The 18,371-nt window shown below is 37.3% G+C and overlaps 2 protein-coding genes and 1 long non-coding RNA gene across 3 annotated transcripts in view; all 3 read left to right on the top strand.

Annotated features, from left to right (window-relative positions):
* Nucleotides 1-18,371, top strand: part of LOC146674668 (basement membrane-specific heparan sulfate proteoglycan core protein-like) — a 75,764-nt gene that overhangs the window by 6,083 nt on the left and 51,310 nt on the right. The window contains exons 10-16 of the mRNA XM_085401112.1: nt 197-259; nt 8,846-9,103; nt 10,966-11,232; nt 11,354-11,632; nt 11,803-11,805; nt 12,887-13,150; nt 13,273-13,551. Of these exons, the coding sequence (XP_085257238.1) occupies nt 197-259; nt 8,846-9,103; nt 10,966-11,232; nt 11,354-11,632; nt 11,803-11,805; nt 12,887-13,150; nt 13,273-13,551 (1,413 nt within the window). The remainder of the gene's footprint in view (nt 1-196; nt 260-8,845; nt 9,104-10,965; nt 11,233-11,353; nt 11,633-11,802; nt 11,806-12,886; nt 13,151-13,272; nt 13,552-18,371) is intronic.
* Nucleotides 5,373-6,649, top strand: LOC146674673 (uncharacterized). Its single transcript, XR_014909556.1, has 3 exons — nt 5,373-5,474; nt 5,760-5,792; nt 6,401-6,649. It is a non-coding gene; the product is annotated as an uncharacterized LOC146674673 (long non-coding RNA).
* Nucleotides 15,489-18,169, top strand: LOC146674672 (uncharacterized; the record flags this gene model as incomplete). Its single annotated transcript, XM_085385274.1, has 7 exons — nt 15,489-15,526; nt 15,606-15,697; nt 16,102-16,152; nt 16,260-16,322; nt 16,421-16,480; nt 16,833-16,895; nt 17,114-18,169. Coding segments are annotated over 7 exons (492 nt in total), but the record flags the coding sequence as incomplete, so codon positions are not given.

Here is an 18,371-nt window from a genome sequence, read left to right as displayed (position 1 = left end):
CACATCGAGGGCCGTTCAGAGTTTAGTGTAAGTTTGTCTGCTTCATATACAGAATGATATTGTTATTGTACAGTATGGTATTGTCCATCTATATGTCCCCAATCTAAACAGTTTCTCTCATGTTTTTACTCTGTAATGTTCTTGTCATCATATCTGTGCTGAACAAATGTGTGCTGAGCTCTGACGTCTCTTTTAGAGGACAGTCTGATGTATGCTGAGGTCAAACAGCCCAAAAAAGAAAAAGCCAAGAAAAACAAAGGTGAGCAAAGTCTGCCATCATCTCCACTGAATATTGTTCATCATGTTTATCTGCTCTTACAATGTAAATCTGTTTATTTTAATATTTATATTTATGTATTCACAAGTATTCATTACTTGGATTATAAAATCTATCTTACTCTTTACATTAGTGGAGACGTCAAGTTTCCTCCTGGTTAATGATATTATTGTTTTCAATGATCTTCTCTTCATTCACAGGAACATCAAGTCCTGCAGCTGATGCAGCAGTTTATTCTGAAGTCACATCAGGAAGCTCTCTCAGTAATTCTGCTGCCATGCAGGCTGATTTATTCTTCACATTATTAAATGTCTTCAGCTCATAATATCTTTACATGTTGGAAATCACTTTGTCTCTTTGTGCTTGTCTTACAGGTCAGTGAGGAGAGCTGTAGCAGCAAAGCCAAGAAGAAGCTTTTGATGAAGCCACTCTTGCTCCTCTGCTGCCCAAATATCAGACATGCTCAGCTTTATGTACAGTTACAATATTACATCATAATATCATATAATTCAGTATAAACCAAATGGAGGTGTATTCATATTCAATATTCATGCTCTTTATCTTCGGTTACTTTTATAAAAAAAATTGTAATAAACCTTGACTGTATCTAACATGTTCCAACAGCAGTGAGAAATATGTGATGTTTAGTATCTGACAGCACAATTTACAGTCAGTGTTTGCAGTGTAAATACTGATATGGGCACCAACAAATACTTTAACTGTATTTGTTTACATTATATAAATACGAATTATATCATAGGCAGTGAATACATTTGAATGTATTTCATGTATATTTTTGTGTTTCTGATCATTTTTTGCATCTTTTAGTTAGAAGGTAGAAATAAAATCTTTTTACATTTGAACATTTTATGTTTATTTTTGATTTTTGTTTCCTGTATGAAATTATCCACAAAATAATCAGATCATCTCTCTATATGCTGATAGTTAAATGAAAAGATAACTTGTACATGGGCTAAATCTCATATGACAGATTGCATGGAGACAGAACATCACAGAGAATTAAAGCTCTGCATCAATCACGGTCAGCACGACTCAGAGAAGTAGCAGTATTATAATTCATTAATACGACACAAACATCAGAGCTAAAAATCCAAACGGTTCTGTCGAAAACAAGACAGCAACAAAACATCTGTCTGACCCTGCAGAGTCTGATTGTTTAGTCACAGTGAGGAGGAGGCACAGGTCAGTCAGGTGTAAACTTAACCAGCTGGGTTGAGCCTGGTTGGCATTTTTCTGCAAAATCAGCATGACGGTGATAAACAGTGCTGATCATATCCTGTAATACAGGGTGACCATAATTTGATTTCCAAAAAAGAGGACACTTGTGCCAGTCATGAAGAACCTTTATAATACTGTTTACATGAAGAAAACATATTTAAACAATAACATCTCTGTGCAGTTAATGAATGGTGAAATAAAAAATGTCATATAGTCTTTTACAAGTCAACAAGTGGTCACCGTACTCTAATAGCTCAGCTGTGCTGTAGATGGGTTTCCCTCTTCACTATCAATCATGTCTTTGTCCTATAAAGTGGGAGAGCAACTACAACTACACTGGTGACTTTTCATTTTGTCCTGTTACCATTTGTAACTAATTTGTTGACTTTATGTCATTTTAGTTTCTAATAAAATGTCACGCAGTCCTGTGTTCCCTGATTTAATTAAATCTGTGAATTAGGATGCAGAAGCAGAAAGTTTAGAGGTTTTATTGCAGGGTTAATAAATGGTGGTGTGAGAGAAATTCTGCACAGACTCTGAGTCTGAAAGACGAACAGTGTTTGGAGTCTGCTGTTACCATCACAGCTGTGTAGGTGGCAGTAATACAACTTTATGCTGGTTCTCAGCTACTAATGAAAAAGAAGTGAGCTTCTTACAGCTCTTCATAACTTACTGTTATTATTGTATTTTTATTTTATCTGATCAGCAATAATTCAGGTCGTTAAAGTGTTTGAAATGTTATTAGTGTTATTGCTCATTATTATTACTGTGATTAGTGTAATGGCTTTAGGACCCAGGGGATCAAACAGAGGGTATAAAAAAGGAAGTAGCAGCAGGTGCTCTTCTTCTTCTTCTCTCCTTTGTTCTGATGTGAGGCTGTGGACTGTGGTGTTTGTGGGATGCTGCAAAGTTTTGGAGTGTGAACAGAGTGTGCTGAGGAGATCGTGTCACCATATAAGTGAGCATACTGCCCTTTAGCAGAGATTCAAGGTATAGACTGAATGTTTTTAAGTTATCTTTCTTTAAGCCTTTAAAATAGATTAATTTAAATTAATCTTTAAATTACCAGTTAAAATATTATCCTACAGGATCGAGGCCTCAGTGCTCCTGTGTTTTTGATTATTATATTAGTGTATTTTTGTTTATTTGATCAGCAATAATTCAGTTTATTATGTGTTTGAAATAAATTGAATGACTGAATCACACTTAAAAGTGTTTTTTGTTCTTGTTGTTTTATGCATTTACTCTGAGTGTGTGATTATTGTGCTGCTGTTACAGTCTTTCTGTTTTACTTCTCAGCACTGCCATCATGTGTCTGAATACACAGCGTACAGTCAAACTCAACAACCTCAGTTAAAGATTTGCTAACATTTAAAGCTGTTGAGCACCAGTGCAGGTTATTTTTGACCTGTGTTTGTGTTTTTGAATAAATCTCTTGAAGTTTTTGCAAATTAAAAATGTTGTATATTTCTGATGGATGTAAAACTTTTAAAACACTGAAAGAAATTTTAAATAAATTCAGATCTGCAAAGAAATGCATTGATTATGTTTTATTCAAGAATCAATATCAAAACAGTATCACAAGATCAAACTGCAAAGAATAACGTCTTTACTCTTCTGAGCAGCTTACATGTGTGTGAAAGACTGTTGGTGGTCACCATCTTTTCTGCCACAGGCTTATTTTTATCCACTGACAGGCCTCATGGTTTCTGGTTGGGTCACCATGAACAGAGGAAATGCAGCCTGTGGTTTCAGCCTCAAGTCTTCAGTGTAGCTGATGTTTAGTTTTATGTTATCAGCTCACAGCAAAGAGTTAACAAGGAGCACAGACAAAGAGCACAGTATGAATTTCACTTTGACCTCTGTGTGCATGACACATGTTTACATGATGTGCCTGTACTGGAATAACAGTAATGACAATCAAATATTCAGTTATCTTTATAAAATAGTGCCTCTTCTTCATCATTTTTCATTAATCAATGTAATAAATCCGTAAATCAAACAATCATTTGCACCAAAGTTAATTTATTCAAAGCTAATAATTTAAAACAAAATGAAATTTCTTCATATTTTTGTTCATTTTTTGCACTTTAAGAAAAGTTTTTTCTTTAACGTGTGAATATTTCTGTAACTGTTGGTGGCCTCATAGCTGCAGGCTTATCTGCACCATCTCTGCACTTAAACATTACAGTGACTTCATTATTTCCATCAGCCTGCAGAACTAAAATGAGGAAGAACAATTGAAGCTAAATATGAGCTGCCTTCCAGATCACATGCTTTAGCTCTGACAGCACAGACAGATGATGAGGAGACTGTGAGACGTTAAACAGGCAGAATACAGAGCTCAGAGTTTTACACGTTCTGGTTTGTTGTCTTTCACACTCCTTAAAACATGAGAAAATATTTACTGATCTTCATTTTACTATAAATAACACCTCGGTGTGTAAATTGCCTTGATTGCTAATTTACTGTTAATAGTTAATATTTATTATTATTATCTGAAAAAGAAAACCATAAGAATCTAAAATCTAAAACAAGATGCTAAAACAGGGCCAACTTTCTCTAAATGTAATCACACAGAGCTCAGATGAGTAGAGAGTGAACAGGCAGGTGTGTTTTTCCACAGCAGGTGTGTGTTTGCACAACTGAAGGTTTGCAGGTTGAACACTGGAGAAGATCAGAGACAGAAGAAGACTGGATTAAGTGGATAAACTACAAGGGTGATTCTCTGCAGTCAGGCTAGTTTCCTCAGTGTGCTGTAACTCAGTGAGTGGATGAACAGTCGGTCCTTTTATGTGCAGCTATTTGAGGATGGAGAACAAATGTGCCAACCTGAGCTGACTGGAGCAGGTGAGGAAGATGACTAACACATCCCACTGACAAGGAAGAGCTGTGGAGCTGTGACAGACTGTGGAAACATCAATGAAAAAAGGCAGAAATCTAATAATTATTTTATTACAGTCCTGATATCAGACCTCTGTTTATTTGTTTATTAGAAGCTCAGATATTAACCCTCTAAAGCCTGAATCATAAATAAAATGAAAACTTTTTAAAAGCTGGTGTGTTTATTTGAACCTTCTAAAAAATAAATATTTTTCACATGAGGTGGAAAAAATCTTTTTTAGCTGCATCTGGCATTTTTTGTACAATTTGTTTCTCAGTTTATCTTCAAATAAAAACATTAAAGTTTCTTTTTAACACATTAAACTTTGAGTTTCCTTTCAAAATGTTCAAAAATCTTTTAGAAAACTGGTGAAAATATCTTTGAGGAATCGTTGAAGGCTCGTTGACTGATGTCAGCCATGTTGGATGTCTCAGCTGAGGGCTCTGCATGAGTTGCTGATCCCCGCTGGTTAATCTGTGCACTGCATGTGTGTCTGTAGACATCAGGTTCTTTAACGTGAGCAGAAAAGGCCAAGCAACAAACTTTGTTAAAGAGGATGAAAAGAAACTTGATGAATGTTGGTCGGATATTCTTCTGTCAGAGGAGACAAAGATAAATTTGTTCACATTCAGTCAGACAGATCAGTGAGTCTGTAGTTGTGATACTGAAGGGTGGAGGCAGGACACGACAACAAAGATAAAACTATGACCTGCAAAGTGTGTCAGTAACTAAGCAACAGAGCACCTTTGTATATCACAGAGAAAGGTAGGAACACTAAACAGGAAAGAAACTTAAATGTTTGCAGTGGACAGGAAATGTGAACACGTCACACGACTGCTGTGGTCAAAGCTACAGGAGCTGTTTGAGGTTGGTGTAAAAGGAAGGAAGCACAGAGAGGCGATAGAAGAAGGAGCTGAATATAAACTCTGGTCTTATCTACATTAAGTGCAGCTTCTCTTTGTTCTGCATTTATTATCAATGCAAAGTCGAACACTTTGAGATTAGATGCAGATCAGCGTGCAGGGCTGGACGTGAGGATGGGGCACTCTTTGCTCTGTTTGCTGGGGTTATTCTGTGAGTACAATACACACCTTTACTGTTTGAATGGCAGCGATGAAGGAAAATGTTTCTCACCGGTGACAATTACAGTGTTTCACTGCTTTAACCTGTTTACCTGACAGCTTCAACACAGCAGACTAGATGTTTCCAGCTGGTTTCACAGCTAATAGAAACACATAAATTTGGTGATGAGTAATAACTGTGCCATGTGAAGATTTAAAAAAAAACAACTCAGTTTATATATTTATTGTGATTTTGTCAGTTGTATAATGTCTGATGATGTTTCATTCTTTATTTTAGTGCTCGGTACAGTCAGACATGGAAACACTGAAGGTGAGAAACTGTTTTTTTCTTCTTGTGTTGCTCTAAATGACGTCCTCTGTGTTATATTTTGTATCATGAACCAAACATTTCATTGATTTATTGGTTAAAATGTTAATATAACCATGTTAAGTGTGTGAGCACTCAAGCACACACCCACGATACAAACTGTATATTTACTGAAGAGCTGTGGCTTCATACATGTGGATTTTCTTTTCATGTTTATCTGATCTGAAAATATCAACAGCGTGTGTAGTGCAGTTTATCTCACTGAGTTATGTTGTTGGGTTGTATGCTGGATTATATAGCTTTTTTTTTTTGATTACCTTATGAAGCTGTAAATATGATAATTATCAAAAGCTCCACACGGATGACAAATTAAAGGAAAAACCAACATGAACATGGTAACCAAATGCTGCTCTGAGCTCAGCATAGAGTTTGTTTCCTTCATCCCTCATTTGGTATTTTGATTAGAAGCTGTTTAACACGTCACTCCAAAGTCTCTGTAGATGTTCAGTGTGTTGAATTGTGTGGCTGCAAAAGATGATTCACATTATTTAAGTTTACTGTAAACATTCAGAGCAACAATTTTATTCTTTTGATCTTTTTCTAAATTACAGACCTTGGAGTGAAGGCCACTCTGACAGCAGACAGATTAACTATACCAGCAGGGGGCAGTGTGACACTGACCTGTGATGTGAAGAACTCTGCTGACTTTGAATATGTGTGGTTCAGAGAACCCAGTTTAAACTCTAACCAGAAGATCGCAGTAGCTGGTGAATCAAGGCGAGAACTTGTGACCTCTAAAGGCGGCATCTACGCCTGCAGAGGACATATAAAAGGGACAAATTTACTCACAGTAGAAAGTGATCCAGTCACCATTCAGGAAACTGGTGAGTTTAAAAATGTCATAAGAAATAAAACAACATGGATTCCCCAAAGTTTGGAGATCAGAGGGGGATAATATTATGACAAAAACTTATGTTACAAAGTGATTTACGGCCCCAACCTGCCAAGTTATTTCTGAATATATAAGGTGTTATAAAGTTAAAAAATAATAAACAATAATTGGGTTATAATATTTGATAATACTGTTTTTATTTTTAATGATAATATGTTAATCAGTCAGAAATTAAATGTGTGGCTCAGTCATTCATAAACGTGTTTTGTGATTTGGCCCCTGATGCTCCAGTTGTCACGGTTCAGCATTTTGAGTCTCGTGTGTTTTGGTATTTTATAATATGTTTTATGTTCTGAGTCCTTTGCTGTTTTGATTATTGCAGTTATTATTATTATTACCCCAGGATCAGTTATGGCTGTTATGGTTTTAGTTGTTAGGTTTTGTTTTATGTGTTCATGTTGTGTTTACTCTGTGCCTTTCTGTCCCACGTTTCAGGTCTCTATGTTCTGTTCCTGTTTTATTTTGAAGGTCTGCGTCTCATGTCAGTGTTTCTAGTTTTGTTTCCCTTGTCTCGTCCTGCCTAATAGACCCTGTGCACGAGAAAATGATAACTTCCTGGTTTGAGACCGGATCTGGGGTTGTACATTTCTGGTAGCTTTACTTTGCGGTCAATCGCTACTGTGAAGATATCCTCCAAAATCATGTCCAAAACACAAAAACTGAAAGATCACGTTAAGTTACAAAGAGCAGAAGGTGGGAACACTCACCACTGTGTGTCATAAAAAAATCTAATGATCAATTTTGACGTTTAAAGAGTTTAGATCAATCAGTTGTTTACATCACTCAACACAAGCAGAACTGCATCACTGCAGCAGAAGACACATCGTCCACATTCAGAAGCACATCTCTGTATAGTGACTGGTCTTATGATTTAAACAGGCAAATGTTCAGCATTCAAACTACAGGTGAAGAATAGTCAAACCAGATGTTTCCCTGTTATGTCGATATCAGCTAGTCAAGTACACACCTACACAGCATGTTAACAAACCGTGAAAAAAGCCACACAAAAAATGAATGATTGCTGGTAAGGGTTTCTATACATTAGTATTTATGAAGGGTATGTTGTGACTTACCTTCAAAATTACAGTGGTCCTTCGCTATGACGCGGTTCACCTTTCAACTCGCTGTTTAGCAGATTTGTTAGTGCAAGTTTGCACGTTTTTTTTTTACATCACATTGTGTCCTGCGTCCTGATCGCTGCAGACGATCTCCTCCGTGCCGTCTCTGCTGCACAGTACACAATCGCTGCATCGATGGCTAGCAGTGTGACTCTGAAGTGCAGTCACACTGCTTTTTCCCCAACAAACACAACAATGTCGACGAAACGTTTACCACCATCAAAAAAATAAAATTGGCTACTTGATTTCACCTATCGCTGGTTATTTTTAGAACATAACACCCGCGATAAACGAGGGACCGCTGTTTACAAATACTGAGAAATATAGAATTTAAATCCTTTCTCTGTTCTGCTCTGAGGCGCGGGGGAAAAATATCGACAGGTCTAAGAACAGCATCTACATACATATTCCGTAAATGCCCAAGACATCTCGAGAAATGTAAATCTCACCTCGATTCATCAATTTGGTTGACTTGTTTTGGAAAAAGCGGCAGTAAACAAGGAGCGAATATAACACCGGAAACGAAGCGCCCTACAGGAGTTTCCCCACCGGAAGTAGCATATGCTAATGTGCACATAGTCTATTACTCCCAGCTGTGCTCTCCTTCTGTGTCTCATTCCCTTCATTATACTGCAGCTCTGTTACCATGTTGAGACAGAAATCAGAGAAAATTTGAAATGTCTTAAACTGAGAGGAAAGAAAAAACAATATAAAGAAAATATTTGTGTAGATTTTGTTTTGTTGGAATTTGAGTCACTTGAAGAAATCTTTTAAAATTTAGGATATTTTACATTTACATTGTATCAGGTGTATATTTTCTTACCTGCTTTTTCATAACAGCATATAGACCCAGGGCCATATCCATTTACCCAGAGTCACTAACTGAAAATCTTCAGATCTGTTTTAGGTATGATTGATTGTTTTTATGCAATTTTAATGAATCATCTGCATATTTATATAATTTTCCTCCTTTTTCATAACATCAGATAAACCCAGGGCCACACTGACAGCAGGAACAACAATCATACCAGTAGGGGGCAGTGTGACACTGACCTGCTCTGTGCAGAGCTCTGATGGATGGAAATATGAGTGGTTCAGACGAACCCAAACAACCTCTGAAGGTAAAATCAGAGATCAACAAAACAGAGATATCAGAGTATCTCAAGGAGGAATCTACCGCTGCAGAGGAACAAGAGGAAACCCAGTTTACTACACTGATATAAGTGATGATGTCACCATTGAGATAACCTGTGAGTTCAGTCATTTAGTTTGAAATATACATTCACTCATGATTATCAAACATACAATGTGAAGTTTTCTGTGTTGATTTCATGTTTCTGTTTGTATCTCAACTGTTAATATGTGTAAACAGTTTCCAATAAAGTTGTTGTAAAACAACAACCCAACTGGCCTCAGATATTCAGAGGTGAGACGATCACTCTGACATGTGAGGTGCAGGAAGGAGGTGAAACCCCTGAGTGGGAGTATGGATGGAGAGGACCCAGGACACCCACACAGTGGACACACAATAATGATGTGACATTCAGAGTTTCTGAGTCCAGCAGTGGAGACTACATGTGTAAGAGTCGACGCAGAGATGACTCATATTCTTCAACAGAGTGGAGTGAAGCCTTCACATTGTCAGTATCAAGTAAGTCATGTTTGTTGTGTGATCTCCATTTGACAAATGTCATCATGGTCAGCACAGGATGGATTCAATGGTCTACAAAGCATGTTACACTGTTAGTCAGACAAAGAGCTGCAGCTGATAGTAGCCTCATTGTAGACAGTTTGTCACCACTTTGTGTCACGAACTTTCAGCTGGTATAGAGACGCCAATGCTGACCTGCTGCTCCATCACCTGAGGACAATACTGACAGAAATAAACAGAGATAATAATAATAATAATAATAATAATAATAATAATAATAATAATAATAGTAGTAGTAGTAGTAGTTTACAACAAATAACAATAAATCTACAGTTTGTATTTTTTTTAAGTCATTCTGGCCTGTCCTCTCATAAAACGCTGCCATTTGTTAAAATAAAACACACACATGACTGTTTTTAATACAAAAAGCAATGATGACCAATTAGATTTAGAGCTCAATTGAAAACATTTATGGTTGGAGCCACACCAGCTTCACTCCAAAAAAGACACCAGAGCAAAGCAGCAGATGGAGGAGAATCGAGGGAGGGAAGTTAAAAATATAACATAAACATAAAAATATTGCTACTGTTACTATGACTACCATAATCTCCACCACTAGTCACCTCCAGCAGGAGGATACTGAGATTGAGCCCTTTAAAGTCACTCACAGAACCTGAAGATGGTCCAGTTCAGTGTGTGTGTGTGTGTGTGAATGTAGAACCACATAAGTGATGGATATGTTTGATTTACTGATATTATTAATGATGTGATTTTTGATATTTGATGTTAGTTACTGTCTCTGACTGTATCAGTGAAGACCTCCCTGCTTTATCACTGTAACCAGTAGCATTTATTCATAATGTGTGTTCAAATATTCAGAAATAGTATAAAATACAGAGTATCTTTAATTAATTTTATTATGGAAACTTTTTTCATGCTGTGAAATTTGAAACTTTAACCAGGACTGCTGTATTTTACCTGTTACTTTGCTCACAAATGCTGTAATCGATCATTACTACATGTATGTGTTTTAATGTATAATAACAGCAACAGCAGATAAAAATATAGTTTTAAAAAGGAAAAGAAACATTTAAACCTTCACAAAAGGTGACTTCTTTCTATTATACAGTATAAAACAAACACCAAACATTTCCCTCTTAACACATCATTGTGTTTCCTTCAGCAGTGAACTCCATTAGTTTACATTCAGTGTAACTTCTTCAGGCCAGAAAATGGACAAATAGTTTTACTATTCTTACTTTGTGATGTAAGAGTTACTGCAGCTCTGGCATCATGTTGACATAGACACAATTCAGCAACAGAAAATCAAACTGTCTTAAAGTGCAGAGAAAAAAGTTTGTTCTTTCATCTGGGGAGTTTTTAAAGTTTAAATGTATTTTCTTGTATTTTTAGTAAAGAGGATGAAAAATGTACATGTTTCCTTTTTCATAACATCAGATAAACCCAGGGCCACACTGACAGCAGGAACAACAATCATACCAGTAGGGGGCAGTGTGACACTGACCTGCTCTGTGCAGAGCTCTGATGGATGGAAATATGAGTGGTTCAGACGAACCCAAAGAACCTATGAAGTTCAAATCAGAGATCAACAAAACAGAGATATCAGAGTATCTCAAGGAGGAATCTACCGCTGCAGAGGAACAAGAGGAAACCCAGTTTACTACACTGATATAAGTGATGATGTCACCATTGAGATAACCTGTGAGTTCAGTCATTTAGTTTGAAATATACATTCACTCATGATTATCAAACATACAATGTTAAGTTTTCTGTGTTGATTTCTGTTTCTGTTTTTATCTCAACTGTTAATATGTGTAAACAGTTTCCAATAAAGTTGTTGTAAAACAACAAGCCAACTGGCCTCAGATATTCAGAGGTGAGACGATCACTCTGACATGTGAGGTGCAGGAAGGAGGTGAAACCACTGAGTGGGAGTATGAATGGAGAGAACGCGGGACACCCACACAGTGGACACACAATAATGATGTGACATTCAGAGTTTCTGAGTCCAGCAGTGGAGACTACATGTGTAAGAGTCGACGCAGAGATGACTCATATTCTTCAACAGAGTGGAATGAAGCCTTCACATTGTCAGCATCAAGTAAGTCATGTTTGTTGTGTGATCTCCATTTGACAAATGTCATAATGGTCAGAACAGGATGGATTCAATGGTCTACAAAGCATGTTACACTGTTAGTCAGACAAAGAGCTGCAGCTGATAGTAGCCTCATTGTAGACAGTTTGTCACCACTTTGTGTCATGAACCTTCAGCTGGTATAGAGACGCCAATGCTGACCTGCTGCTCGATCACCTGAGGACAATAATGACATAAATAAACAGGATGAAAATATAGTATAGTATCTGCAGGTTATGTACAACCGGCAGATAGAGGAAGTGGATGACATCCAGAAGTCCTGCCAGTGGCTGGACAAAGCTGGACTGAAACACAACACAGAGGCACTAATCAGGGCAGCACAGGCACAAACTCTGAACACAAGATCCATAGAGGCTGGGGTCTGCCACATCAGGCAAGACCCCAGGGGCAGGCTGTGTAAAGATGCCCCTGAGAGAATCCAGCACATAACAGCGGGGTCCAAGATGCTAGCAGGCAGGGCACAGATGGAACGCCATAACCAAGTGGCCAGCATAGTGTACAGAAACATCTGTGCCGAGTATGGCCTGGAAGCTCTGAGGCCAAAATGGGAGACCTCCCGTAGGGTGATCAAGAATGACCAAGCTAAGATCCTGTGGGACTTCCAGTTACAGCTGCACAAAATGGTGATGCCTAACCAACCGGACACAGGGGTGGTACATAAGTGGAAGAAGACGGCTTTAGTAATAGATGTAGTGATACCGAATGACAGCAACATCAGGAAAAAGGAACACAAGAAGATGGAGAAGTAACAAGGGCTCAGAGAAGACCTTGAGAATATGTGGAGGGTGAAAGTAACAGGGGTCCCAGAGGTAATCGGAGCGCTAGGTGCAGTGATCCCAAGCTAGGCAAGTGGCTCCAGCAGATCCCAGGAACCAACATCCAAGATCTCTGTCCAGACGAGTGCAGTCCTACGAACAGGAAAGATACTGTGCAAGACCCTCAAGCTCCCAGGCCTCTGGCAGAGGACCTGACCTTGAAAGAAGACCGCCCACAGAGGGCGAGGAGGAAATTATATGATATAGGCAGGTAATAAATCAGAGGGAATTTGATTTTGTAACACAGTCTAATATGTCTGATTTGCTGATTACTCATTTATACAAAACTACTCAGTGAATATTTAAAGTGTGATCAGTGTTGTAAGAAATTTCTTCCTGAGACAAGTGACAATCTATTCTACTTTTTCCTGTAAATTAATTGCAGATAAACCCAGGGCCACACTGACAGCAGGAACAACAATCATACCAGTAGGGGGCAGTGTGACACTGACCTGCTCTGTGCAGAGCTCTGATGGATGGAAATATGAGTGGTTCAGACGAACCCAAACAACCTCTGAAGGTCAAATCAGAGATCAACAAAACAGAGATATCAGAGTATCTGAAGGAGGAATCTACAGCTGCATAGGAACAAGAGGAAACCCAGTTTACTACACTGATATAAGTGATGATGTCACCATTGAGAAAACCAGTGAGTTCAGTCATTTAGTTTGAAATATACATTCACTCATGATTATCAAACATACAATGTGAAGTTTTCTGTGTTGATTTCATGTTTCTGTTTGTATCTCAACTGTTAATATGTGTAAACAGTTTCCAATAAAGTTGTTGTAAAACAACAACCCAACTGGCCTCAGATATTCAGAGGTGAGACGATCACTCTGACATGTGAGGTGCAGGAAGGAGGTGAAACCACTGAGTGGGAGTATGAATGGAGAGGACCCAGGACACCCACACAGTGGACACACAATAATGATGTGACATTCAGAGTTTCTGAGTCCAGCAGTGGAGACTACATGTGTAAGAGTCGACGCAGAGATGACTCATATTCTTCAACAGAGTGGAGTGAAGCCTTCACATTGTCAGTATCAAGTAAGTCATGTTTGTTGTGTGATCTCCATTTGACAAATGTCATAATGGTCAGCACAGGATGAATTCAATGGTCTACAAAGCATGTTACATTGTTAGTCAGACAAAGAGCTGCAGCTGATAGTAGCCTCATTGTAGACAGTTTGTCACCACTTTGTGTCATGAACCTTCAGCTGGTATAGAGACGCCAATGCTGACCTGCTGCTCCATCACCTGAGGACAATAATGATATAAACAGGATAAATAAATAATATATTCAAACAAATAACAATTGATCTACAATTTCTATAAAAAGAATAAAAGTAATTCTGAACTATCATCTGATCAAATAAATAAACACACACAGACATACCACCAAAAATAGTGGTACTGTTTCTATGATTAACAGTCTCATAACTCTGAGTCACTGCCACTCACCTTTAGCAGGAGGCTGATTGAGATTGATCCCTTTAAACTCCCAGGTCCTAAAGACGGACCAGCTTATTAATCAATCTTCAAGTACTTTTTAAATACAGCAAAGAAAATATAAAACTTTCACAGCTTTGATCAAAACGATTGTACAATTTGTATCTCTTCAAGATCACCAAGATTTGTTGATGTTCACCATTTACATCTAGTTATTTAAACGGTTTTGATTCAGTCACATGCAGCACACAGGACTGACAGCGCACAATCTGCTTTGAGGTAGCAGCCAAGAAAGATGCAGTTTGTGTCTATGAACAGTGAACATCCGTATGTACACGATTCAGTCATTGACTTTTGTTCTTTTTCTAAACTGAACTGCAGATAAACCAAAGGCCAAACTGAGAGTTGATAACACAACTGTTCCAGTAGGGGGCAGTGTGACCCTGACCTGCTCTGTGAACCCACCATCATCATCTGGTTGGAAATACTACTGGTACAGAGATAATACCACAGTGGATGTTGTCCCCACATCAAATGGACAAATCAATGTCTCACAGGAAGGACTCTACAGGTGCAGAGGAGGAAGAGGAAACCCAGTTTACTACACAGAGGACAGCCAAGAAATTCAGATTAACATGACTGGTGAGTTTAGATTCAGCAATGTTGAATAGATTGATGATTGAGGATTACTATGAAGGTCAAACAGCATTATATCTCATGGTAACCTCTTTGGCATTGTAATAATGTTCTTATTGGAAATGGTTGAATATGAATAGTCATGTAAAATGTGGAGTCTAGAGAATCAGTGTCAGGAATGTGATCCAAGGAGGGGAGACTAGGTGGGATTGTGAATGTGAAACAATCATTTTCAGCAAATCTCCAAATCAACATAAATTCACAATTAGTTCTGTAACAATTCTACAAGTAAGACTGCAAGTAGTGTAGAACAGGAGTCACAACATGAAACCACAGAGCAGAGTCATGCTGACAGTTTCTGACAGGAAACAGAAAATCTCAATGTAAACATCAGTTTTTGTTTCTTTATATTAAGAGTTGACTCTTTGACATATTTATATAGTAAAAGTTTGTAACGCAGATTTACTGAAGTCAACATTTAAGAGGAAATTTAAGAGACTGGACTTGTGTTTATGTGTTCATTGTGGGGAGTCAAGTCATTTAAATACAGCAGGAGTTGACTCAAAGTGGTTTCAAGTCAAGGAAAATCGATGAACTGGATTTATTATAAAATTATCTTATAAAATATCAAATATAATTAAACTTTATTATTTGTTGTCACTATCTTTGGCAGAATTTTCATCTCCTGTGTGGTTGATTGTTGGACTGGTTTGTGGAGTCTCTCTCATTATTATTCTCCTGCTCTTGTTGTATCTCTGCAGACAGTCCAAGTGTAAGAGCCTCTTCTTTTCATGCTGTATTAGAGAGTTTATTTACTACACACACTTTAATTATTCATACATATACATGTATTCTGATCTCATGACACAAAATAAAAATTTACATGACAAACATGTGTAATAACATTTGTCTCTTTCACAGATTCCTGCTTCACCAGGTTGGTAAAATACTTTTTATTATTATTTTAAACAAACATCAGTTACTTTTGAGTTTATTGTGTTTATTTCCTGTTTCAGGTGGATCCAGTCTGAGAGTCACAGTCCGGGCTCTTCCACAAATCATGGAGTCAACCAGAATGAAACTCATGAATACAACTCTGTTCATCCTGGTCAGCACTTAAACCGATCTTTATTATCATTATTAATATTGACTTTTCATTCAGTCTCCATTAACAGGAACATTTCTTAGGTTCAGTTTGTGCTCAGCAGCTTTAGAGAACATTTATAAAAATCCAGCTGGACAAACAACCAAATAACCAACTGACTACATGCACAAAAGATCAGAAACAAACAGGATTTTACAACCTGATTGTATCTTTAACTCGACTGAAAGAATCCACAAATGTTATTGTTTCATATCAGAGCAACACAAACAGTAACACCATGATGGGTTCATGCTCTGAAAATATCTGACAGTCCTGGATTTGACTTAACCACAACTAATGAAAATCTTTCTTTGACTGATGACATTAAAATGAAACTCTGACTCTGGTTTCTTTTCATTTTCATGAAGGTGATGCTAACCTCTATGAATCCATCACACCAGTGGAAGACACTGGAACTGGTACAGTTCATATTTAGAAAAGCTCAGAGCAGCTAGAGATGCAAGAAGCTTCTGATTTAAGGAGACTAACTGCATGTGATGTGTTTATAAACATTTTTACATTTCAGGTACAGATGAACCGCGAGACGTCACATACTCTCTTATTACACTTCAAAACTTTGGAAAGAAGAGTGAGTACACAAAACACACAGTGTAGAAAAAAGCCTGGAAAGTTTTTACAATATTTAAAATGTTTTCATTATTTTCATTAATCTGATCATCTTCACAGAGAAGCATCATAAACCAGAGCAGAGTGCTGTTTACTCTGAGGTGAAGACGGGAGCTGCAGGTACAGTCACAACAGTCTCATTCAGTGTTTGTACTTGAACGTGTCATCACATCATTATATTGCAGGTAATTATAGGTCAACATGGAGTTTAGTTATTCACTGACCAAGCTTAGCTACTACATACGACCACTACACATCAGCAGACTGAATCTTATACACATCGAGGGCCGTTCAGAGTTTAGTGTAAGTTTGTCTGCTTCATATACAGAATGATATTGTTATTGTACAGTATGGTATTGTCCATCTATATGTCCCCAATCTAAACAGTTTCTCTCATGTTTTTACTCTGTAATGTTCTTGTCATCATATCTGTGCTGAACAAATGTGTGCTGAGCTCTGACGTCTCTTTTAGAGGACAGTCTGATGTATGCTGAGGTCAAACAGCCCAAAAAAGAAAAAGCCAAGAAAAACAAAGGTGAGCAAAGTCTGCCATCATCTCCACTGAATATTGTTCATCATGTTTATCTGCTCTTACAATGTAAATCTGTTTATTTTAATATTTATATTTATGTATTCACAAGTATTCATTACTTGGATTATAAAATCTATCTTACTCTTTACATCAGTGGAGACATCCAGTTTCCTCCTGGTTAATGATATTATTGTTTTCAATGATCTTCTCTTCATTCACAGGAACATCAAGTCCTGCAGCTGATGCAGCAGTTTATTCTGAAGTCACATCAGGAAGCTCTCTCAGTAATTCTGCTGCCATGCAGGCTGATTTATTCTTCACATTATTAAATGTCTTCAGCTCATAATATCTTTACATGTTGGAAATCACTTTGTCTCTTTGTGCTTGTCTTACAGGTCAGTGAGGAGAGCTGTAGCAGCAAAGCCAAGAAGAAGCTTTTTATGAAGCCACTCTTGCTCCTCTGCTGCCCAAATATCAGACATGCTCAGCTTTATGTACAGTTACAATATTACATCATAATATCATATAATTCAGTATAAACCAAATGGAGGTGTATTCATATTCAATATTCATGCTCTTTATCTTCGGTTACTTTTATAAAAAAATTGTAATAAACCTTGACTGTATCTAACATGTTCCAACAGCAGTGAGAAATATGTGATGTTTAGTATCTGACAGCACAATTTACAGTCAGTGTTTGCAGTGTAAATACTGATATGGGCACCAACAAATACTTTAACTGTATTTGTTTACATTATATAAATACGAATTATATCATAGGCAGTGAATACATTTGAATGTATTTCATGTATATTTTTGTGTTTCTGATCATTTTTTGCATCTTTTAGTTAGAAGGTAGAAATAAAATCTTTTTACATTTGAACATTTTATATTTATTTTTGATTTTTGTTTCCTGTATGAAATTATCCACAAAATAATCAGATCATCTCTCTATGTGCTGATAGTTAAATGAAAAGATAACTTGTACATGGGCTAAATCTCATATGACAGATTGCATGGAGACAGAACATCACAGAGAATTAAAGCTCTGCATCAATCACGGTCAGCACAACTCAGAGAAGTAGCAGTATTATAATTCATTAATACGACACAAACATCAGAGCTAAAAATCCAAACGGTTCTGTCGAAAACAAGACAGAAACAAAACGTCTCTTTGACCCTGCAGAGTCTGATTGTTTAGTCACAGTGAGGAGGAGGCACAGGTCAGTCAGGTGTAAACTTAACCAGCTGGGTTGAGCCTGGTTGGCATTTTTCTGCAAAATCAGCATGACGGTGATAAACAGTGCTGATCATATCCTGTAATACAGGGTGACCATAATTTGATTTCCAAAAAAGAGGACACTTGTGCCAGTCATGAAGAACCTTTATAATACTGTTTACATGAAGAAAACATATTTAAACAATAACATCTCTGTGCAGTTAATGAATGGTGAAATAAAAAATGTCATATAGTCTTTT

Source organism: Rhamphochromis longiceps, linkage group LG3 (assembly GCF_057381845.1).
Source record: "Rhamphochromis longiceps isolate RC_006_pf linkage group LG3, R_longiceps_female_GT1.1, whole genome shotgun sequence".
NCBI lineage: Eukaryota > Metazoa > Chordata > Actinopteri > Cichliformes > Cichlidae > Rhamphochromis > Rhamphochromis longiceps.
This window is presented reverse-complemented; position numbering and strand designations above follow the sequence as displayed.